This window comes from Chamaea fasciata, unplaced genomic scaffold (assembly GCF_029207755.1).
Source record: "Chamaea fasciata isolate MVZ Bird 193981 ecotype frontalis unplaced genomic scaffold, bChaFas1.0.hap1 SCAF_3, whole genome shotgun sequence".
In the NCBI taxonomy this organism is placed as follows: Eukaryota; Metazoa; Chordata; class Aves; order Passeriformes; family Sylviidae; genus Chamaea; species Chamaea fasciata.
The window spans coordinates 44,225,769-44,249,890 of NW_027094088.1; the positions used below are offsets into that span (position 1 = coordinate 44,225,769).

The following is a 24,122-nucleotide window of genomic DNA, read 5'->3' on the forward strand; positions in this document are numbered from 1 at the left end:
AAAAAAAAAGTAATGGAAGTGGGTTGGAAAAAAATATAATAATCACACAATCTTCATTAAAACACTTTTAATACTACACAAGTTACAGTATCACCTTTTAAAAAGTTTAAAAAGGAATATTAACAGTAGCACTGTTGCAGCTAAAGCACTTCAAAATAATAGGAAAAAAGAAAAAAAAAGAAAAAAGCTTGTAGCCCAGGAAGTAGTAATAAAGAGAGAATCCACTGGAGCATTATTGTAATTGAGCAAAGCAACCAAAAGGAAAAAGCAACACTCAGTGTGAGAAAAATGAGCTATGTATGAACACCCTCAATTTTTTTTAATCCTTTTTTTCTTTTGTTTTTTGGGTTTTTTGTTTGTTTTTCTTTTGCAGTTCTGAAGTTTTATGGTGGAGATTAGACTTGGCTGGGGGCTCAAAATCAGCTGTGTGAGCATAGCCACCGTGTGCCATTTCTTTTCCATCTATGTTGTTTCTGGGCCACTGCCTGGCATCACCAGCTAGGGAGTTTCCATCCTCTCCAGGAGTCAGAGAGCTGCAGGAGCAGGCGGCTGGCAGGAGGAGAAGGAAGGTGTGCCTCCCTACAGGCCTCTCCACCGAGTCACACCAATGTCCCTCGGCCCCAAAACTAGGGTGTACTTTGTCAGGAGCAGGTCTCACCCTCAGCACGCTCACAGCTGGGACACCTGATGACACAAAAGGGGGGGGGGGGGGGGTGCTCTTTTAGGCAGGCTTTGGAATTCAGTTTTGCTTATTTTTAAGCGTAGGGATACCACCTTAATCAAAAACATGAACTTCATCCCATGTAAGGTATTATGCCAAGCAACTTTGAAGAACTTGTTACCATCTATCAGCTCAAATTCCATTTTTTTAATAAAGTGCCTAAATACACATTTACACAGATCATAGTGGTTCCAAAGAATCCTTTACAGTTGGCATTTTTTTATATATAGGTATATATATATAGGTATATATATAATGTGCGTTTTCTTCAAATTGGCTAAATGTGTTTACATAAGACACCAATCTTGACTATAAGTTTTAAAGCGTTATATTGACTCAATGAATTTGTTTATCATGCAAGTCTTATCTAATATTACATTGACCTGTAATATGGAACACAATGTAGTGGGTGTGCTCATTAAACACTTCATAGAAAATTACTGTGCATGTGCAGTTCTGATCTTCAAATACTAATAACGACCATTTCTTTTCTTTTTTTAAAAAAAGTAGTCTTCCAAAAAAAAAAAGAAAAAAAACCTCTACTCTGCATTAAATTGCAGTTTGAACATTATCACAATAAGAACAGTTGACTAAAAAGCACCCAAAGATCTTCAATTTTATAGTCGGCTGAACAGATTTCTCCTCCTCCTCTTCTGATACTGGAAGTGTTTATTAGCTGGTCCCTGGGACAGGACGACCTCGCCACCCTTTTGTTCAGAAACAACCGCATATAACTGAGTTATAAACACCTCGACAGAAGGGCTCAGACAGCTGCAGTGTTGCCAATGAACTATAAACAGCACAAAAACATCACTATAAGACTTGAACTATTTCTAGTAACCAATGATTTATTGATTTTAGAAGTCTGCTTGGTGATGCAGAAGCATGATCAAAAGAAGTGGCTTTACAAAAGAGTTCTCCAAAGTAGCTTAAAAGGCAGGGCCAGGGGCCATTATGTGCAGCCCCACTTGCTTTCCTTTCAACCAGTTTATATTTTCATTTTCAAAGAATAGCAGTAAGTTTGTTTCAAGCATACGTAATAAGGAAATTACAGGTTTCCTCCACCCACATTTGGGCTGTCACTGATATGCCCGCGGGCAATTTGGCAGAAACTCAGTCACTGCTGTCACTGTACCACACGTACCTGCCACTACTTGGAAATACCGGGTCAGCAATAGTAACAATAGCAACAGCACTAGAGGTGACTGGTAAGCAAAATCAAAATCCATATGCACTATCTGAAAATTAAAGTAAAATAAAATAAAGTCTCTTCCCCACATCCCCAGCTTTGTCCAAAGACACAAAAGCCCCACAAGTGACACTGAAGACCTTCAGAAATGGCAGTGCTACATTGGCACCTTCACCAATCATGTAACTAAGTTCATTATCAAAATTCCACGTTATGGTATGCAATTGGTGAATAAATGCAGTTTTGTAATCTTACAACGGATCACGAGAACTGCGGTCAACTTTGCCTTAAAAAAATAAACAAAACACCAAACCAAAAACAAACCTAGAAATCCCTAACTCAACAGTGCCTCTTGGACACCTCTCCACATCCTACTCTGGTGGAAACTTCCCTTGAGAAACAGTGAGCAATTTGGGACTGGATCTGGAGGATCTTCCATCTCAACCCGAGCCACGCACGCACTTCTGGAAGCAAGTCCTCCTGCTCCCTAAGCTCGCCTGGCCAGCGGGATGGCAAAGGGCACACCTGCCTTGGCTAGCCACTCTTGTCCCCAGCTGCCTCAGACCAAGCCTGCATGCGAACAGCTCTACAGGACAGGGGCCAGGAATAAGGAATCACAGACAGTAAGGCAATCTTTACAATGTCAGAAAGTGTATTTGGCATTTAAAAAAAAAAAAAAAAGAAAGAAAAGAAAAAACAGAAGAAACAAGTGCATACAAATACAGCTAGAAGCATTTCTGGTTTGCCAAGTGCTCTCTAAAAAAAGCAGCGCAAGTCACAGCCTACATTGAACAGTAACTGTCACCAGGGAAGCACAACAAATAGTTGCTATAACAAAAGGGAAAAAAAGAAAAAACGAAACAGAAAAAAAGAGAAGAATTAGAAGAAATGCCTTTATAATAAGTACATACCTTTTGTCTTCAAAAAATATAGAAACACAATGTATTCAAAAAAATCAAAATTATACAGCCATGTTTATGAAGTCTACATTTCCCTTGTCTTGGAGATATATATATATATTTATATATATATATTTATAGATATATACAGAATTCGAGCAGTTCGAGTTCAAGGTGACATCGGGCGTCGAGCACAGGCGAGTCACGAGTCCCTCTCCTTTTTCACTTTCACATCTCCGGCCAGGATGGTGGCGATCTCCCCTTGCATGAAGGCCCAGGGGACATTGGAGCCGACCAGGGGACACTTCTCCCCGCTGGGGCAATACACCTCCCCGCTGGCTCCCTGCTGCTTGATGCTCTGCCGGGAGCAGGGGAAGCAGAACTTGTGGGAGGGGACGGAGGGGCACTGCACGAAGTGGGTGTCTTCCAGGCGCTCGTGGCAGAGGGTACAACACAACGGGACGCTGGCGGCGAGGGACGAGTCCGGCAGGCTGGCGGGGTGGACGGGCTCCAGCCCGCCCGCCGCCGCCGCGTTGGCCCCCTGGCCCGGCACCTCCCTGCCGGGGCCCAGCCTTCTTTGGTTCATGGCGGACGGCGAAGGGGGGCTGCTGCTGTTCCTCCGCGTGGTGGAGTGGACCTGGTTGGCGTCTTTGGAGGCGTGGTTGCCCCCGGCATTGTCCGCCACCAGAATGAGGGCGGCCATGGGGGACTGGCCGTTCTGTGCCGCCTCGGGCGGCGTGGTCCGGTTGGAGTGGGGCGAGGCGGTGGGCGGCGGGGGGCGACATGAAGGGGGTGGCCGTCAGCGGCAGCTTCATCCCTTCCGACGAGGTGGGCAGCCAGGGCTGCACCTCCCCGTTGATCTTCGGGGGTCCAGCCTCGCCCTCCGGCTCGGGGGAAGGCTTCCTCTTCCGGGCGGCCCGGGCCCCTGCAGAGCCAGAGGTGGGGGGAATGAGGAGGGTAAGAAGGCAGCGCAGTCACAATGCATCGCCGAGCAACCGCGGAAACGGGCGGCCTCGGCCACCCCCGGGCAACCGGCCACCCAAGCGGCAGGGCCGCCGCCCCGCACGCCCAAACCGCCCGGCATCCCCCGCCCGGCATCCCTGGAGAGCTCCCCCTCCCGCCCCGTCGTCCCCTGCCCTGCCCGCCGCCCGCCGGTCCCCGGCTCCTCACCTGGCTTGGCCACGGAGCCGTTGGTCTCGTAGCCCAGCAGCCTGCCGCCCGCCATGCCCGGCTCTTTCTTGAATTTGCTGTCGAAGGGGGCCACGCCGTGGCCCCCGTGCTGGTGCAGGGCCAGCAGAGTGTCCCGCACTGTCTTGGGCTTGGCCAGCCACTCCTGCTCGGCGCCCGACCGGCCCTTGCCCTCCGCGGCCAGCTCTGCCGCCGCCGCCGCCGGCAGGCTCTCGGCAGAGCCCCGCTTCTCCTTGGCGCCACTGTCGTGCTCCCCCGCCGCGCCGCCGCCGCCACCCGAGGAGGAGGAGGAGGAGACGGAGCCGGGGCGCTTGTGCCCCAGCTCGCCGGGCTGCCCCGCCGCCTGCCCCGCCGCCTGCGCCGCCGCCGCTGGCTGCTGGGGCACGGGCACGGCCATCGGGGCGGGCGCGGCGGAGATGGCGGCCAGCGAAGCGGCGGCCGCGGCGGCGGCGCGGCTGCCCAGACCGCCGATGGCGGCGGGGAGCCCGGCGCCGTTCACCAGCGGCACTAGGGTGGGCGGCACGGCGTGCGTCCGCCGCGGGTTCGGGCTCTGCCGGTTGAGCTCTGGCGGCTCCTCGGGCTTGGGGAAGCCGTTGGGCACCAGGATCCCGTTGACCTGCCGGCCGCCGCCGTACTCGGCGCCCAGGCGGGGCGGCGGCCGCTCGGCCGCCAGCGAGTAGCGCTCCAGGGGCTGCGGCGGGGGCCGCGCCGCCGCCTCCGCCGCCGAGGGGTGGCCGAGCTGCTGCTGCTGCGCCAGGAGCTCCTTGGCGGAGAGCGGAGGCTGCTTGGCGTGGGGCGGTGGCGGGGCCCGGCCCTCGGGGAAGCAGCCGTGCGCCCGCTTCAGCTGCCGCGCCGTGTCGATGACGAACTCCACGCGGTCGGCGCCTTCGTAGTTGACGCAGCCCCGACAGACGGGCTCGGTGAAGTCCCAGATCATGGCCCAGGGCATGCGGGGCAGATCGCACAGGTAGCACGACTGCCTGCGGGAAGCAGCCGCCACCGCCGCCGACGACATGTCCCGGCCCCGGGGCAGCGGCGAGCGCCCCCCGCTCCGGCTCCGGCCGCTGCCTCCTCCGCCCCTCGTCACCGGAGTCCCGACGGGCAGGCTCGGGAGCCGCGGCCGCAGCGGGACCGTCCGCCGGGCCCCCTCCCCCTCGCCTTCCTCTTCCGTGCGCTGGAGCGGGGCGCGGCGGGCGCCCCGGCAGGCAGAGCCGCTGCGGGGAACGCCGCTCCCCTTGCCGTCTCCGCCGGCGGCGCTCACAGGGCGGCGGGGACGCGCATCTCCGCCGCGCGGCTGGCGCAGGGCTGCGGCCGCTGCCGCCCGCACGGCTCCCCCGCTCTCTGGCTACTACGGGGCGGCGCGGGGCGGCGGGGGCCGGCGCGGCGCGGCGCGGCGGGGCGGGCGGGGCGGGGACTGCCACGGGGGCCGGGGCCGGGGCTGGCGGCGGCGCCGTGCCGTGCCGGGCTCCAGCCGCCACCGCCGCCTCTGCGCGCCGCCGCTTCGATTCTTCGACAGTGCCGGCCGCGCCTGCGCGATAGGCGCCCCCGCCCCGCCGCCGCCGCCGCTGCCGCCGCCGCGATCACAGCCCCGGCCCTTGCCCGAGGCCCCCGCCACCGGCACCGGCACCGGGGGTTCCTCCTGCCGCCGGGGGGCCGCCGCGCCCCCGCCCCGTCTCGCCCCCGGGGAGGGCTGTGGGAGCGGAGAGGGACAAGGCGAGGGGCGGGGGTGCCCTGCAGCTCCCTCCTTCTTTTCTGATTTTTATTATGGTTGGGTGTGTTACTATTTCCCTCACCGCCGAGGGGCTTTGCCGAAACCTCCCACCCGTGGGCGCAGCGGTGCGCGGGGCGCCGCCCGCAGTGCGGGGCTCAGTGTACCCCCTCCCGCCCCCGCCCCGCTCGCCCTGTGACCTTGGGCACGGCGCCCCGGGCGCGCCCCGCAGCTGCGGGGTCCCCCCGCCGGGCCGGTCATCGCCACCTCCGGGCAGGGGCCGGCGCACCGCCGAGCAGTGCTCGGCTTTGTTCTCCCCGCCGGAGCAGGAGGCACCATTAGAAATAAATATAACGATTACCCAGCTGCTTTTTTTTTTTTTTTCTTCTTCTTCTTCTTTCTTAACTGTTGTCATTGTGCACAGGAAATAGGACGTTCTAGATTTCCTGTCATTTTAAACCACAAACCAGCAGTTCTCTAAGGCAGATTAGTGAAATTCACACAGACTAAGCACATGCTGTCTCGTTCCCAAAAAGGAAAAACCTGTTCCCCCGACCCACTTCCACGCTGTGAATCGCTCATCCGCCACCTGCATTCTCACTGAAACACAAGGTGGGGGCAAGGGAGGGAGCAAGAGAGGGTGTTCGCTCTCCTCGTTTGCCACGGGAGGTGAAGTAACCTGTCACCGGGCGCATCCCGGCACGTACAGTCGGCTGCACGCCTTTGCCCGTGCAGGGTGAACACGGCGGAGGCCGCTCCCCCCGACAGCGGTACTCCAGTCGCCCTTCCCACGGCGTTATGTAGGTTACGGGGGAGGGAGGGAAAGAGGGCGGGAGGCGGGGGCCGGCCGGGGCTGGGGAAGCTCTGACGTCCGTCGCCGCCGCCGGGAGGTGCCTCCCCGTGGCTGAGGGCCGCCCGACGGCGCTGCGGGGCTGGCCCCGCCACCAGCGCCGCCGCTGCGCTGCTGTTGCTCGGCCGGGCTGCTGAGGGCCGTCGGGCGGACACCGGGGGCAGAGCCGCGCCCCTCTCACCCGCACTCGCTTCCGCGCCGCCCCCCGGGGCTGCGGCTGGGTGTCGCGGCCGCCCTTGCGCCCCGGGGCTGCGGAGCGGCCCTTGCTTCACCCTGCCCCGGCCGTCTTCTCGTCCTGCCGCTGGCTGCAGCGCCGGCCCCCGTGCCAGGTTGGGTGACTTTGCAACTGCACGGCCGGCTGGGCGCCCTGGAGGCGACAGGCTGTACATAAGCGAAATAAAAGTCCGCCCCGGCCCCCTGGGCTGATACCCTGGGAGCTACTTCCAGAGCCCTCACGGCTCGTAGCAGCCCTGCGGCGGCCGGCGGGGGCCAGTGGGCAGGAGCAGGGAGAAGGGGGCAGCCCTGCCGTAGCCCCGACGTGCTCCCGGAGAACTAAGGGTTAACATCGGCTCGCTTTTCCCGAGCAGCCCTCCTTTCACATTGCATCAAAGTCCTTTAAAGCTGTTTCTCTTCCCTCCTCCCCTCCCCGGCTGGAAAGACGATTTATCCATGCAAGCTAAGTAAACAGATCTTTGTTTTCGTCTTCCACCCACTGCCCTCTTTCTCCAGCCCGAAGCTGGAGCCTCGCCAAGCCGGCTGCAGCGATCGCTGCCTCCACACACACACACACGGGGCGGGGGAAGAAGCCGGGTTTCTCGGGTGAGGCAATGCGCCTGCAATTGGCAGGGACAAGGCAGGAATTGTAATTGCACTTCATCATGTGATGGCTTATGAAAGAGGAAGTTTGGATGTTTTAGTCACGTACTCCTTTGCCCTCTTGCTTTAGCCTCCAGGTTCTCCGAAGGAAAAAATTACATATATTTATATATACTGGTGGAAAGCCAAGAAACAGTGTGTTTGCGCATTTCACATCATGAGCAGAGCTGGAGTGCTAGCTGAGCGGGGCTGCAGGGTAAAAAGAAAGCAAAGCTTTGAGCTGTGGCAGGCTTTTAACTACAGGACAGAAAATGTGATCTGTATTTATTTTCCTTTATTTTTAATGAAAACTAGCTGCATGGAAAAGTCAAGATGAGCAGTATTCTGGTTTTGCCGCATTTGCTGTCTTTGAATTCATTCTGGTGGAAAAGGAAAAAAAGCTCAACAAAATCATGTTACCAAGCTCAATGACAAAAAGCTGATAAAAAATAGTGGCAGTGCTACGTAGGAAATGTGGTTTATGTATCAAATCACAAAAAAAAAAGCCTCAAAGCTGCTGACTGTTACAGCAGTAACTGCACAGGAATCGAACAAATAATGCATTTGTCTCTTGATCTTTTTTCTCTTTTTTGAAACAGAAATCATCCCTTTGTGCCCGATCTCTTTGAAACGCCCCTTGCTGCAACACATCAAGGCCATAGATAGGAGCAGCGAGTGCAGGGCAGTGTCTTATGGGGTGCAGGGCTGTGAAGGTCTGGGGCAGTCCCTGACCAAGGAGCACCACGGTGGCATGGATGAGGGTCCAGCACCGTGTGGAAGGCTTTTTTCTTGTTCTGGCGTGCCCAGTGTCATGGGTGAGGGAAGGAGGGGAGAGGAAAGGTTGGAGTAGGGCAGCTCTTTGAGACGAACTCTATTTGCCACCCCCACATCAATGCCATGCCCCTTTTCACAGTGTGGGGGGTTTGTTTGTTTGTGGGTTTTTTGTTTGTTTTTGTGGGGTTTTTTGGTGGTGGGTTTTTTGTTTGTTTGTTGTTTTGTTTTGTTTTTGTTTTTGTTTTGCTTTTGTCAGTGAACCACACTGAGATCTTGCTGTGTTTCTCTTCCTGTCTGCAGGGTCTTACATCCTTTCCCACCTATCCTCTGCACTGGCAGCAGTGATTGCATGTAGACGCTTGTCCCAGAACTGTGCCCCCAGCCTGCGCTTCACCCACATACCTATCCCCCATGGGGCCTGCCCTTCCATCTGTGTCCAAACCAGTGCTCCTCACTTGATTACCTCTGCCCTTGGCATTCTTCTTTCCCTTCTGATTGAGGGCTGTCCCACATCCTTCTCCAGCAGATACACACTGTTTCCTCCATGGCTCGTATTTGCATCCTTCTGTTGTGGCAGAAGTCCTGCAGGGTAATATCAAAATGGCCAGAGCCAAGATAGGAAGGGCAAATATGCTGAAGGATGCTACTGCCTCTCCTTCATTGATCCATAATGAATTATGGAGGTTGCTCTCCCAGAACTGAGAGAGGAGAGGCTGGGAATAGTCCTTGAAGTTTTGGATTTAGTCAGATGCAGGTGACTCTGGGCCAACAATGTTTAATTAGTGCTATAGAGGGAAAAAAAAGATACTGATGCAAATGAGGGTGTCATCAGGCACAGCTTGTTGACATAAATAGGCTTTGGACAGGCTCATGGTAAGCCACTGATCCTGCAAATGTTTACAACTAGTTATAACTTTATTCACAGGACCATCACTATGAATGTCAAGCTGTGTGCACTTACGGGTTTGCAGGATGAGAGCAGGCTTCCCAAGAGCTGATCGTCAGCAGCATGCTGAGGGCTGCCCTGCAGCCTGGAGCTGACTGCTGATGGCAGGAGCTGACAGAGCCACTGGCACAAAAATACTCCACTGAGGCCGGAGAGAGGTCACCGCACTAGCTCAATGTGAGGCAGGACGTGCCAGAGGATTGAGAGGGACTCGAGCAGCTACTCAGTGTCTGCTGTTTCCCATACATGGGGCCTTTTATTAACTCCTTGAAGACAGCTGCATTGAATGCTGCTGCTTGGTGTTAACTTCTGAAAAGCTGCGAGGCCTAAGCAGAGCCTGCCTAGAAGGGGAAACAGCAACAGGACAATCATTTACCATTAGTTCACGGATATGTCCCAAAATATGGAGATGCGATGTGTGCTGCTATTCTGCTCCAATGCTTTGCTCTAGACAGCTTGGGCAGGGCTAGTTACCAGGGACTCGCACTGTGAGCCAAAGCCTGTGTGCTACGGCTTCTGCTCCATTGGTGGGCTCTGCTCGAGGCAGTTTGGAGAAAAATTTACATGCTTTCTTTAAAAAATGAGACGATTCTGTTTTTAACAGTGCAGTTGACTTTATGCCCCCTTTTCAAGTAGAAGTAGAAAAAAGGCAGCAAGGAAAAGATCATGGAAATACTTGAGAAATTCAGAGGTTACTACCCTCTGAAGAGAACGAAAACTTCAGAGAGACACTTCCAGAATACCAGAAGAAAGGGCAATTGATGTGGAAAAGCTTCCGCCCCTTATCCCCAGGCTGAGTAAATAGGCATGTCGGGTTATCCCATTTACACCCCGCCTTGGTGCTCGGCATTTCGAGCCACAGTCAGCAATTGTCTGCAGCCACGGGCGAGGGGGGTAGGAATGTGGTGGCCGGGGGCTTCCCGGGGAGCAGGCAGAGCGGCCGGCTGGCCGGGTGACCCCTTCCCAAAATAAACAGGAAGCCCAGGAAGCAGTGACCCCTGCGTGACACCGCGCTGGCTCTGCTCCCTGCCTTCTGTGCGGGAGTCGACAGGCTTCCAAATACCCTCAGAAAATTGGACAGGGGCGAGGACTCCACAGGAAACGTTACAAAATAAGAGCAGAAACAGATCGTCTGCTGAAAAAAATTACAGAGGGCTTTAAAGCTCCTTCTTTTTAGGCTTCTGGATGATTGTATTCCTTGTCTGTGCTTCATTCCCCTGAGCCCATGTCGATACAGCTTGCGGAGCCCCGAGTAGGTGCAGAGTGGCAGAGCTTCCCTCTCTGCATGTGTGGAAGTGCTGGTGTGCCTGAGCAAAGCACAAAGAGGAGCCCCAAGGAGGCTGCGCCAAAGGCTTTCTCAGACGGGCTGAGGACTTCACGCTGGGAAACACTTTTCCCCTGTTTGTGGGAGTTGGCACTAGGGTCCTTACACAAAATAAAAGTCAAAACCGAAGACCAGACCTTCTCAAAGTGTGGGCCAGGGCTATTAATGCTGTTTCCAACATGGGAGTTCCTGCATTACCCAGACATCCTCCTGAAGCAGCAAACTGGCGCTTGCTGACAGCTCCAGCTGGCAAATCACCTCCCGGGCCTGCCAGAAGAATTCGCCGTCCCAAAAGCCTCCCTGCCTCGATGCCTGGTGGCCCCACAGTTTGGGGCAGGACAGGACCACCACCAGTGGAGCAGGCAGCCCAGCTGAAGGGAGACTGCTGCTGCTGATATCCAGGCTTCCTGGCAGTGCCGGCCATTTCGCAATCCCATTTTTCTACTCACACAGCAGCAGTTGTCTCGTCCTTCCTGCAGGGCGCGGACACGTGGAGGGGCTGGGGGCTCAGGGGGTCAGGTGCCGATGGGTTTGGCCTCCAACACGGATCAGCTAGTTCCAAAAGACTCGGGGGGGGAGTAAAGGGGGGGAAGATGGATTCCCTCTCTGATTCCCTAGCAATTGCTAGGATTGTGTAGCTGTGGAACACTGGGTAGCAAACCAGACATGCCCACCTAGCTGGGTAGCAAGATGCACTATGCTGGTGCGTTCACCTACACCCCCAGTTCTGGGGGCTTGCTCTTTAGTGGAAGGACTATAATACAGGGACCAGAGGGCAGCTGCTACAGGAGAGCCCCTTGAACAGAGCAGTCTTCCTGCAGGAGGAATTTTGATCATTGGCGTGCAAAGGCTGCAAAATGGTTCATTAATCTGCAGCCTTGGTTTGTTCCAGGCACATTGAGATAGTGTTGGTGTGCCCATGTTTCTGCTAATCATTGCAGCTATACTATTTCAATTTTGCAATGAGACAAGAGTCAACAGCAGGGTGCCCAAATCTGAGAAAGCACAGAATGCAAACAAAATTCGGTTTTGGCCTCCAAGCACTTCCTCTCATTCTTTCCCTTTCCCTCTTCCTGATGCTCAGGCAGTGCCTCTCCTCTGCGGGGAACCCCTTAGGGAGAATTCTGGGCAGGCAGAGCAGGGAGGAAATGCTTCTCTCTCTGCTTCAGCCCATAGCCTCATCTTTTTTGCTGACTGCAGTCTAATATGCTAAGTAAAAGCAAGTAAAAAAGGATATTTTTATCTTCTTGTACATTTTGTCATATGAGTAGTATGTGTATGTGTAGCAATGCTGAGGAACAATACTTATAAGTTTAGGCATTAATGATGTATTTGTAAACTTTAACGGCAGAGTTGTATTGCATTACTTTGTTCTGTCCATATGTACTTTTAGGCAAAGAAAATCATACACATCCCTTTTCCAGGCACCCACATCCCTTCTGCTCATGCTGAGCTCCAGAAGGAGGTGCCTGCTAGGAAGTACAATTGAGTTCACATTTGATTAAAAGAACACTAGCAGCATTAATAACTGGTAGACCTGTGCTGGAACTGGCAATTAAACTCAAGTCTCCTCCTTCAAATTCCAGTCATTAAAGGAACTTGCCAAAGGCTGAGACTTGCATATCGCTTAGTCTCCCAAGTAAGGCTGGATGAGGACCAGTCATCTTCAATAATGGGTCCTGTGAAGGACTTTGCGTCTTGCTTGAGGAATGGCCATCCCAGTGAACTTGCTGTCTGCAGAGGCTGCTTGCACAGCTGCCACTTGCTGCTGGTTCATGGGTCTTGCATGTGCTCTTGGAAGGTGTCATACAGGCATCCTTCAACAAGCCTGCCCTAACACATCTCACCAGTTTCCACATGCCATCCATCATGACAGGGAGCACCAGGCAGCTGCCTCTTTGTTCCATGGTCTGCTTGCACTTCCCATATGCCTCGTGCAGCCTCAGAGGTGAATGACTTTTGACTAGTGCAGATCTGGGATGGGTTTCAGTGGCTGATCCAGAGGAAAGAGGATGATCATCTTGATCGTCCATTTTCCCTCTGCCAGTTACTATTATTGCTAACTGCTGTTCCACACACATTGTAATTAAGTGGAAAAAATACAGACCAAATGAAAAAGAGTACAAGCCTCTCAAAAACATCTCTGCTTTAGCTGCAGCCTGACTCAGCCTTCAATTAACATTCTTACTTAAAATAGTTTTGTTCTACAGCTTTTGTTGAATCTTACATAATAGCAGACCAAATCACCACCCCAGAGCACCATGCTGAAGACAGGAGCTTGGCCCTGGTTTCCGGAGCACTGTCTCATCCTGTCTTTGATCCAGGTGGCCTTGGGTGTGAGTTGGGTGAGCTACCAGAGGAGAGCATGCAGCACACCTGCAGAACGAGCTGGTGCTGTCAGCAGAAGTGGTCCCAATTCTCCCCCACCCCAGCTCCTGGTTCTGCCAGCTCTGCCCTCAGCATTTTGCTTGTGTGGCTGCTGGAGCAAATCTGGCAGCACCAACAGCTGCAGTGCAACTAAACCTGCCCCAGTGCCACCATCCTGCTGTGCCAGGGGTGCTTCTGTGGAGGAGGGAGCATGTTGGGATGGGTGGCTGGGAAAGGACCTCAGCAGCAGCATCAGTTTGGAGCTGCTGCAGAAGCCCCTCACGCTGCACCCGCAGGCGTCCTCCCATCACTCAACAACAGCTGTGAAAACCCACCCCAAGCTGCCAGAATGCACACTAAAGAAGAGGGTGGGACACATGGACCAGCTGGGCTTCCCAGGGGCACAGGACCACGCTGGACATGGGTCTGATTTCCTGCCGGGACCTGAGGAGCTTAAAGGTTTGGGCTCCATATCCTTCAGAGCAAGATGAAAGCCCTGCCTCCATCACCAATAATGATAATGTGGGGAAACACCTGCACGGGGCTTCTCTTCACTGCAGAGGGGTGTCCTTATCGCTCAGTAGCACTAAAACAAATACCAGCATGATTTTTCTTTTGTTGTTCTTATCTGGTCTATGTCTAACAGGTACAAAACTAGAATAAAACAAATGCGTGCATGTGCGTGTGTAAATAAAATGTGAGTTTGTATTACAATCTCAAGAATTGGTACATGCAGTGCAGGTATGAGGTGAGGAAGATACTCGCATGTTTACTTCAGTATGGGGGCCTACTTTCCATTTGAAGCCATTGCGGTCAAATTTATGGCTCCACAAAGGCTCTCTGGGACTGTGAGAACCTTACCCTAGGACTACACCATGCTCATGAACCAGGCTGGTGATTCAAATGGAGAGAGAGCTGGGAAAAGAAGGAGTCAGGCACATCGAAACCTAGTATCACTCACCACTCCCAGCCTCAGTAAGCCAGTGATCACAGGGCCATCATAGTTCCTGCTGGGGGCAGCTCTGCTAAATCACTGAATTTTCACTGGACCAGCATTTGGCCTGAGGTGATGATGCACTGCACTGCTCAATGTGAGGTCAAGCAGCCCTGCAGCTGACAGCTCACTCCTGCCTCATCCAGAGGACCATTGCATCTGCTTGGCTTAACTCAGAGTCCCAGCCTGGCCCACCGGCAGAGCTGCAGGAGGGTTGCTCCTGCCAGTGTCTCCCTCTGCCAAGGAGCTGGAAAAATTCCTAGGGAGGACAGGAAAGTCACATAATGGGCTCAGCTCTTCTTCCTCTGGGAGATCCTGCAGTGGCACGCAACCTGGGAAGAAGTAGGTTAATGCAAGCGAGGCCCTTTCTTGTGAATTTTGCTTTAGACTAAGAGTTACGTGTTTTGGCAGACTTTTTGATGAATAGGTCAGCAGGGTGTGGAAATGTATTCTAAAGCTTTCTGCATCCTTGCACATGCTTCTAGTTGCCGGGGGTTTTGCCTACTGCTTCACTTGGAAAGGTTTAAAAGAAAATGCAAATCATAGGCAAAGAGTAGAGATAGATTTTTGTGCATACTTTTGGCACAGATTGTAGCCATTCCTTTGTCATTTGTGAAACAGTAAGAAAACCTACTCAGCTGTATATGATATGAAAATACCAGTTTCTCTGTTTACAAATGGAAAAAAATATCCCATCACAGCCTGCTACATGCACCTCCAGGTAGCATGCATAAATGTCCTTAGAACTTTCTTTGCCTCAGAATGAATACGGGGCAAGTGGGAAGAATCTGGACTTTTTCACATCTTCTTCCAGAACTAGGATTGGTAATAAAAAGATACCGTTTCATACGCTTCAAAAAGATGTGAATGTTTCTGCACACTAGGCTACACTTGAAATATGAGAAAAATCATATGAGCAAAAGACTTAAGAAACTCTTTTCAGATGTAATCAGATACACTGTCCGACAGACTGGAATACTTAAAATCATTTTCAACCAATGGCATGTCAAGACATGCCTGCTTCGGACACTGTTAAGGCATCCACCCCCCATATTTTACATACCCTCCTAATTACATTCATATGTTCGGTTTCATATTTGACCTCTCTCTTGCAACAGAGTGCCAAGTAAAGCACACCACCTCCTAGGTCTCGTATAGGAATTAAGATGGGGAGTGTGGAGGATTCATGATTGTTTTATTCCTCAAACATACACCAATAAACAGTAAGCAAAATAAAAACAGTTTTTAAAAATCCACTACAAATGTGCATTTTAAATTTAAAGTACACTCTGGACTCTTTCTCTTGGCCTTGTTTTTTGGAGTACTTTGGTGTTCACACCTCTAATGCTTCCTCCTTCATCTGGCAGCTCACCAGCTACCAGGTTTCAGCTTCTCTTTATTTGGAGGAAAAGATTATTTGCACAAAAATTTCAACATTCCAGAGTGAGAAACTGGCTCATCTCAGTTGTTAGGACTTTTGTCACTGAATCCAGTAGGTTCAGGTTTCCGGTGCACTGAGAATGGCTTTACATACAACCCCATGGAAACACTGACCAGAAGACACCAGCTGAGAGAAATACGCTGTTTTCTTCCCTCCCCTAAATTCCCTAAGAAGGCAATGCCAAAAATCACATCACTGTCAGCAAGAAGAGGATTGGAAAACCTGATAAATGTGATTGCGTGGTGTGAAATGTACATGCTTTAAAAGCATGTTAGCAAAGAGAAAAGGATCTGAAGGCACAGTGATTCCTAAATGGTGGCCTTTGGACTGTTGCTGTTGTTTTGGTGAAGGAAACAGCAACCGTGCCAGAAAGAGCAAAGTGACTGGCAGCCTGCACCAGAGTGCATTCCACTCCCAGATTGTTCTCAGGCAAGATAACGTTTTTCCCAAGTGCAGTCCACAAGGCTGGATCACAGGCCCTCAGCGTTCAGCACATCAAAATTTCCAGATTCAAGACAATGCATCTGCGATATTTTGGGTGAACTGTACCTCCTGTGTGTTTTGCTTGGGCAGTCAGGTTTAAGTACCATGCTGCTCTTCTCTCCTTTAGCACTGTTTTTGCAACCTTTTTTTGTGGAGAAAGCTAAGTAATCCTCATGTAAAAATAATAGTATTGCAGACCTAGACAGCAGATGGTGTTATTAAATACCTGGGCAAAGTCTAAGGTCATAATGCTCTAACACTTAACAACTTATATTGTCTATCGCTTAATAGTGAAATAGGTAACCTCCCGGTGTGGGATGTTTGCAAGGCTAAGCAGACTGGCAAGTGGTATCTTGTCCAAGCCCAGATACCTCTTCCAGTTAAACAAATATTTGACAACCATTCTCTTGCCTAAATTTGTTGCTACCAATATGTCAGATAAAAATAATATGATTCCATTTAATCTCCTAAATGATCCCTTCTTTGGCCAACTACATTAGGTTTTAACTAGACGGTAACAGTTTGAGTGCTTATTGATAGTTGCCTGGTATATAAGATAATTTATAGGAGCACAGAGAGATAAATCCTTAGGGGATGTAAATCATTGTGAGTCTTCTGCAAAGTATGTCTCTGACTGGCTCCCCAAGGCACTGTGCTCATGTGGTGTGCTCTCCAGCCAGCTTTTGTTGTCCACAGAGGTCTTTCACCATGGCACATGTTTTTTCCTACTCACGGATCCACTGTCCTAGGGATTCACATATTTATCTGCGTTGATAAAGTTGAAATTGAACCTTGGTAGTATATGTAAAGGCTGTTCTCATTGCATGATCTAATAAAATTTTCAGGCAGAGCTCCCTCTAAGGATTAATTTCATATTGTAACAACTGCACTTCATCACTGTTTCCCTTGATATTTGCCTAGCCTTCTCAGAACTTTACCTGTCAGCTGATGGGTGACAATTTCACTTCTTTAGTGGCACTCCCAGGTGTGAGAGAAACATTGTCTATCTGCTCATTTACCTGTTTCTTCCTCAGATGTTTCTTTTGTGCCAGTACCTCTTAGGATGTTTGCCCAGGCCAGCTGCCCAGGCCACCCTGTTAAACAGCCACAGCCATTCCTGCCAATCCAGGTTATATCTTTGCTTGAGCAGAGCAGCTAGATCCTGTTGGCATGCCTGACTCAGGAAGGCTGCTCTCCTGAAGTGCAGCCTTCTCTTCTGACATTGCCTTCTTTTAGGAGCATGGGCAAGAGTGTCTACATCACTTTCAGAGACATAAAGCCCTCCATCATCTCTTCTGGTGCTTCAAAGAAGCCATGCATCGCTCTTTGGGCCAGATCCTGGCTTTCATTTAATTACTGTATAGTGGCAAGATGGGAGGCTAAAGAAGAGTCCTGTCACTGCCAATAGTTTCACACAGTACTTTTCCTCAACAGTAATTGCTCTCCTGCTAAGATCCATGAACTTGAGAACAAAGTACATTTTATTATTTACAAGGGTTAGATGACAAATACAAACAGATGGTGTGAAGATGACTCCTAATGCATAGTGATCAAGGAATTTAATATTCATGGATAAAGGCCTGGAAGATTAAGTAAACAGATTCAAATGTGCAGGGGAAAGTATCTCCTAACAATGCATAAAGTCAGCATGGCCTTTTTTGCCCTTTTACCGTTTGGCTCAGGGCAATTAACATAAAAGAAAAGACTGGCCAATTTTCCAATTTTCTTCAAGCATCCAACTTGAGCAGCATCTTCATAAGAAAGCTCTCAGCAGGAATTTTTGCAGGGCCAAGAAAAGAACCCTTCTATTTTGCTGCCGAAGAGGGCTGCAAAGCCTGAGCGTCCTCCAGTCTGCTGCGGCTGCCCTTATGTAAAGCAGTTTTACCTGAATGGCAGTGCTGTTTTAGCTGGGACTGGTTGGATGACTTAGGATTACTCACCGGAGCAAGGGTTGTGCCACTGGAGTCTCACCACACCACTTCTCTGCTAATGATACTTCTCGGGGCAGAAGCTGGGATTTCGCTGGTGCCGTTCTCACATGCAGTCATCTTGCAGAGACAATTTCAACACTGATGAATATTACGAGTCAGGTCCTCAGTATGAATCATCCTGTCCTTCCAGATGACTTTTTCTTTCTGTTGTTTGCATCAGAGGCAGGGAATTTTGATGCTTTTTTGTGCCTGTGACTAAAAGAGTGTTTCATATGGGAAGCAATTTCCAAACTCTCTTAAGTCATCCCTCTGTAAATTTCCTTTTGTTGTTAGGTTTTTTTGGTTTTTTTTGGTTTTTTGTTTGTTCGGGGGTTTTTTGGGTTTTTTTTTTTTGTGTGTGTGTGTTTTTGTTGTTGTTGTTTTTTTGTTTTTTGTTTTTTTGTTTTTTGTTATTGTTGTTCTTTTGAGCATAGGCAGATAGTGAGATGTTTCTAAGGTACTACTGACTGAGTGCTGAATGCACATCAAGAAAGTAGAAGCAGGCAGAAGGATTTACTGATCCATATTTGGGCTGGATTGTGCCCAAAAGTTTGTTCTAAAGCTTTGACTTTCCTTGTCCAGATCAGGTTGTTAAACAACCAAATTCTGTGGGATTTGGTCATGCCATTGACTTAGATGATCACTCAGCCCCAGAAAACTGTGCCCATGGAGTCAGGCGCAGGTCAGCAGCTCTGAGGTATCTGTCCCCCTGCCTTCTCTTGAAAGACCCCCTTGCCCATGCAACGGTCAGGATTCCACAGCCTGCAGAGAGGTAGGGGAAACTAAAGGATGGGGTAGGTCTGGGAAATGGTTGAGCTCCAAGCTGAAGCATGCAAAGGGTGGTGGAAAGCTGCCCATGAATGTGGAGGTGAGCTCTGCCCCTGGCACTCCACCACTCTAGCTTCCAGGAGGAAAAATGATACCCCAGACACAAGAAAAGGAATGACTGTTTCTCTGCTCTATTTTCATTCTCCTTCAGTAGCTGTAGCCACCACAGCTATTCTTATGGCAGCCTATCAAATTTCTGAAAACATCAGGCACCTCTTTCTTATGATCTTGCTGCTCTGACATGCTTTCTCCAGAGCACCTGGCAGCATCCTGGAAATGGTATCTGGTACCTGAATCCTTTTAAAGGCTGTCCTGTGAGGAAAAGCATGTTTATTGCCATGGATCCAAGGCTCAGATTTCCGGAGGGGCCAAACTGCTGCACAAGTAAGTCACGCTGCTCACAGCTGCAGAGGCACAGCATCTCTGTGTTCGGTATCCTCTCAGAAACTCGCCTGGCTCTGTGGATGCATTTGGTTGGTATGGCTATGCAAGCTGGGATACAGCCCAAGATACGCCACAGAGAAACCTGTCCTGTGAATAAGAGCCTTTGTTAAGATGGATCCCATCTGTACATGATTTCATCAGCTCCATGAAATGTACAGGACATTCATATGGTGAAATAGGCAGAGTCCCTGTTCCAAGAGAGAAAAACCCTTCTGTCTGCTTTTCCACAGGAGACTGTTGCCATATGAGGAGGTGAAACCTTCTGTGATGCTGTTGTGCTCTTAACCACAGGATGGGACAAGCACTGTGACCATGCTAACATCATCAGGGAAAAAAATGTGCACGGGGAGGCATCAAAAGCACACCCAAAAAATTGGCATTGCCCTCTCCTTTGCCTTCTTTTCCTTAAATATGAAGCTGCTTAAAGCAGTATAAATACAATTCAGGCCAGCTAGCAAGCAGTCCACAGTGCTGAAACACTCCTGCTGTCCAAGCCAGCTCCCTGACAGCGATTTCATTTACCATATGGTTTGGTGTGGATTTTGGCAGAGTCAGCCTGAGGATTTTTTTGGGCAGGCCTGCAAAACAGTTTTTGCCTGTCTCCACCCAAACGTGAGCAGGTCCTGTCTGCCACCGTCATACTGCTGTGCAGGGTCAGCCTGGCTGTTTTGGACAAAATTAGTCAGAGAGGCCTCTGGAAAAAAGCCCAAAGAGGGCTGATTCATTTTCCATAAGAGTATTTGTATTAAGGACACAAGTAGGAAGATGACTTCTTCAGCATCACGCCCAGCCGCTGTTGTAGCTGCTTTTCCCATCGTACAGTAATATCCCCAGGGATAACCGCCGTGATCAGCGCTGTGTGCTTTCTTGCTGGAGAGGCAGCTTGAGGAGGCTGCAAACAGCAGCAAAGGTAGATCCCAACAGGAACGGGGAGCCCCTGCAGGACCAGCAGTACCCAGCAGCAGTCCACCAATAAAGCGTTTCTGCAGACACCTCATTTTTCTGGTTTGGTTTCTGTTTCTTTGCTGTGAGCATCTGTTGGGTTTGCAGAGGAAGCTGCTGAGGTGTGAGCCAGGGCAGCCCCCGGTGCTGGGCTGTCCCTGCAGCCCGAAAACCCAGGTCACGGCAAGGGTGGCTCCCGCTCTCCCCATGTGTGGCAGCTCGGCCGCCCGGTGCAATGCTGCCAGGTAAGAAGGCTGACAGCTTTCCCAGGGAAGGAAATGGGAGGGTTGGGTACACGCTGGGAAGGATTAGCTCACGTGGGTGCCAGTAAGGAGCAAACCTGGCAGGATTAGGACACTTTTCTCCAGGCACTGGATCTAGTGTCAGGGATGGCTTGCTGAAGCCTGTCTGCACATCACACTTCTGCTGCCTGCGGCAGGGCTGCCCAGCTGGGGCACAACCAAAGCAACTGCGGCATGGGGAAGGCTGCTCTGGAAAGCCAGCACTGGTGCTAATGCACCTGAACAGAACAGCTGCAGCAGTGCTATCCTGCCAGGTGGGGTGGAGGTGCCGGGCAATGCTGGAGGACCAATGCTGGAGTACAGTGCCCCTTATCTCAGGATGCCTTATCCAGGCATACAATCTGGCTGGTGTCATCCAGCTAGGGCCCAGGACTAGTCTAGCTGACCCAGAGAAAAAAGAAAGGGAATTTAAACACATTTCCATGTCATTTTTTCAGGACATCCCAAAGGGTGGGAAGGTCTAGCTGCCTCTTTCTTTCCTTCCCCATGCTCAGAGCACATATTCCCAGGGGAATAGCAGTATTTCACAGAGACAAGTCATGTTCACCCAGCGGAAGAGCTTTGCAAAAGAGTCACAGGTTGTCTGTTCAATAGACACTGTTCCTTAACTTGCTGACCTCAGGGAACAGCTTTGCCAGGTAAGCCCTCCAAGCAAAGATGAAAAAAAACCAATAGCCTGCAGGGCTACGATTCCTCCCTCCCTTTCTGCTGAATTAATTGGCCAAGCATTCCGTCCCCTCTGGAGGAAAGCATTGGGATTTGGTCTTACCTCTACATTTCTGTTCTGTGAAGCACCGTGTCTGATCATCCCGAATCACCCTGGAACTGAGATGTGGAATTTGGCTTGATACCCATTGGAAGGAAATTTAAATATTCATGCCTGTAGCAATTTCTTTTGCAGACTACTCCAGCAAGCAAATGTGTCCCAGCTGGGATACCTGCTGTGCACAGTATGGGCAGGAGCATCTCTTTCCTTGCCTGCCTCATCTTGTCCAGCTCCGGCCCGTCCTGGGGCTGCTCCTGAAGGCACCAGACCTACATGCCATAGGACTGGCGTATGTGCCAAGGAAGCTTCCGAGTACCCACAGAAGGGCTGGGGGCCCTCCCCGTGTGGGGACCTGCCGGGGGCGATTCTGGCTGAGTCAGCCAGAGGAGCGCTGCGGCTGCCCTGGGCACCAGCCCCTTCTCACCCTCCTCGCCCGAGGACACAAGCTGGCCTTTAATCAGCGTTAGCTGTGCCCTGGGAACCGTCAGCATGACTTTTGTTCCACTAATGGGGCTCTGCTGTAGCAAGGCTGGTGTGTTAACCCCAGGCGGTGACTCAGCACGCACAGCCCATCGCACAGCCCTACCTCGAGGGTGGGAGAGCTGCGGGCAGGCGAGGGAGCGGCGTGGGATGGCCGGCGCTGCCACGTGCGGGGATGCTGAGCTCCTCTCTTCCCTGTTCTCATTTAGGGAGAAACGGTTGCAAATCTCGCAGACCTTTCTAGCTAAGGCAAACAAAAGGGAAATTAATTCTGAGTGAGGGAACTGACATCAGTAAATAGTGAGGGCATTGCTAAATGCGAGTGGCTGGTTGTTTTCCTGCAGAAGCAGAGGTGGGCAAGGGCAAGCTTAGAAAAGAAGGGAAAAGCGGCAGGGCAAGGGCAGGGATCTCTGCAGAGAGAACTCGGCAGATAAAAGGCAAAAGAACAAAGGGAGAGACGCTGGGGAAATATGACTGAGCAGATACATTGTTATCTGCTCCCGCATCAAATACAATTCCTGTGTGTAAACCAAAAGCAATGACTAACCCAAAGCCAAGGACTGGCCTGTGGGAAGGGGTTGTGCTTCTGTAATCAAAGGGCCGAAGTTAAACCATTTTAGTTAAAGCATTGCACACGTGAGCTGCTGATAGAAGGAAAAAAGTCTGGCTTTATGGCTTCCAACAAAATATCACAAACACGGTGGCTTCCTGGTGCAAAGTGCTGATCCTGTACAAATGCATGCTTCCATTTGTTCAGAAATTGTTGACAAGTGTGCTGGCTGCCTTTATGCTGGATAAGGCACGGTTTGTCTTCCAACAGGTGGTTTAATGCCAGGAAAAAAAAAATTGAGAGCCGGAATAAGCACATGGTACAAAATTTTGGCTCTTCCAGCAGAAATGTGCCTGGGAGTTCACAAATAATCCTGATCAATCTTATCCTTGGTACTGCCACTTGTCTTAATTTTCACTTAAATCAAAGCAATTTTAGTTTAATTGGCTATTTCAGTTAAATATATGTCAGTACAAATGCTTCTAGCTCTTAGGCCCCAACATAAGTAATTTTCCAAGGCAATGCAAATGGCAAGAGAAATGGTGCTCGTGATTCTTAGAGCATGAACACATGCTCTTGACAAACACCTGCCCCTGTTTTAGGTGCTAGAGGACCCCCGTGGTGTGTGGAGTGAGCAGAGACACCTTTCTGTGAGGTGCTGGGGCCAGGCAAGGAGTTTGGGCAGGGGTAGATGAGAAAGCCACGGCAGGGGGCTGGCAGGTGGGAGTGGCAGACATCTTGCAGTGGGACGGAAACCTCCTTACCCGGGTTTTTTGCTGCAAGGTGTGTGCTCGCCTGCTCACTCACCCTAACCTGCCCTCACCTGGGGTTTGAACTAGCATGTCTGGCTGAATTTTTGAGATGACTGTATGAGTGTTTGTTTCTGCCACCTCCGGGAGAGGAGCAGTGCAGACAGATGTAGGCGGCAACATCTTCAAATTACAGCTTAATCCACAGCAGCTCATGAGTCAGGGCTGTGACTCACAGGCAGAGACAACTTGCCATGAGGGGCATGCAGCTCCTGCCCCGGCTGCCTGCCCTGAGTGCCTACACTGCCTGGATACAGGCTGCACACATCCAGCCCTGCCAGGCAAACCAGCAGGCAGCTGTGCTGCTGCAGAAGCCAGCTGCTGCAAGCTGGGCACTGCAGCCTCAGCCAGGGGTTCCAACAGCAGTGCAGGCCGTGGGGACATGTGTCACTTCTGCAGCCAAGCTTGTGTAAATTCCTGACAGTGTGGCCTGAAGACTCACGTGTCCTCTAAATCCTCTAAACTGTGATTCCAGAGCTAAAGGAGGGTGGAGACATGTTTTTATACCACTGTGTTGGTTCAGATAACTGTTTAGATGTAAAAATTAACTCCCACACATCCTGCAGCTTCTTGAGGTTTTACTTTTTCTTTCACTCTGAGAGAGATTAGCCTTTGGTGACTGAAGATCAAGAATGTTTCTACCCGTACAAATAAGTCTGTTGGTGCTCAGAGGAAATGGGGTTTTTGTGAAGGTCTGATTTTAGGTGAAGCAATGATTTTAGCTGCATCAATGTTCCAGGCATTAAAGGCAACCCTGCATTTTAAATGTGTTGCATGCTCAAAAAACTGTCTACCCTAGGCCAGTCCCAAGGCATGAATATTAATGAAAGAGTTTCCCCACATGAACAACATGTACTGTCACATGCCTTATGCCTGCCTCGAATTTAAAACAGCCTGGTGCAGCCATAGGGAAGTCTCATGTCAGTGTAACTCTGCATCCACCGCAGGTAAATGCTGTGGGTGATACTGCTCTGCTGGGATGCATTTCCAAGTAGCTTCCAGAACAGTTCTCCTGTGGGGAGTGGACTTGATCTGGGCTGAATACGACTGGACTTTGAGGACTCCAGGCATGCTGGCTTGGGTGCACAGGGGCAGAACTGTTTGTCTCACTGTTTCCACATGGCTGCTTTATTTTTAACTGCCAGGACTGAATTTCCCAAAAGGACTGCATCCTCACAGACAACAGGATATTAAATTTAAGTGACAGATTTCCGCAGTGGTCACTTTTTTTCCAAAATCCACAGAGATCAGGGCGGCTGTCAGAGCAAATGTGCTGAGAACAGGTGGTCCAT

The 24,122-nt window shown here is 51.0% G+C and overlaps 1 protein-coding gene across 1 annotated transcript; it reads right to left on the bottom strand.

The window, feature by feature from the left end:
• Positions 1–2,924: 2,924 nt before the first annotated feature.
• IRF2BP2 (interferon regulatory factor 2 binding protein 2) lies at positions 2,925–5,349 on the bottom strand. The gene is given in 3 exon segments (XM_066178804.1): positions 2,925–3,587; positions 3,589–3,734; positions 3,980–5,349. Coding segments are annotated over 3 exon segments (1,755 nt in total). The 5' UTR covers positions 5,013–5,349; the 3' UTR covers positions 2,925–3,011.
• Between the last annotated feature and the right edge of the window lie 18,773 nt (positions 5,350–24,122).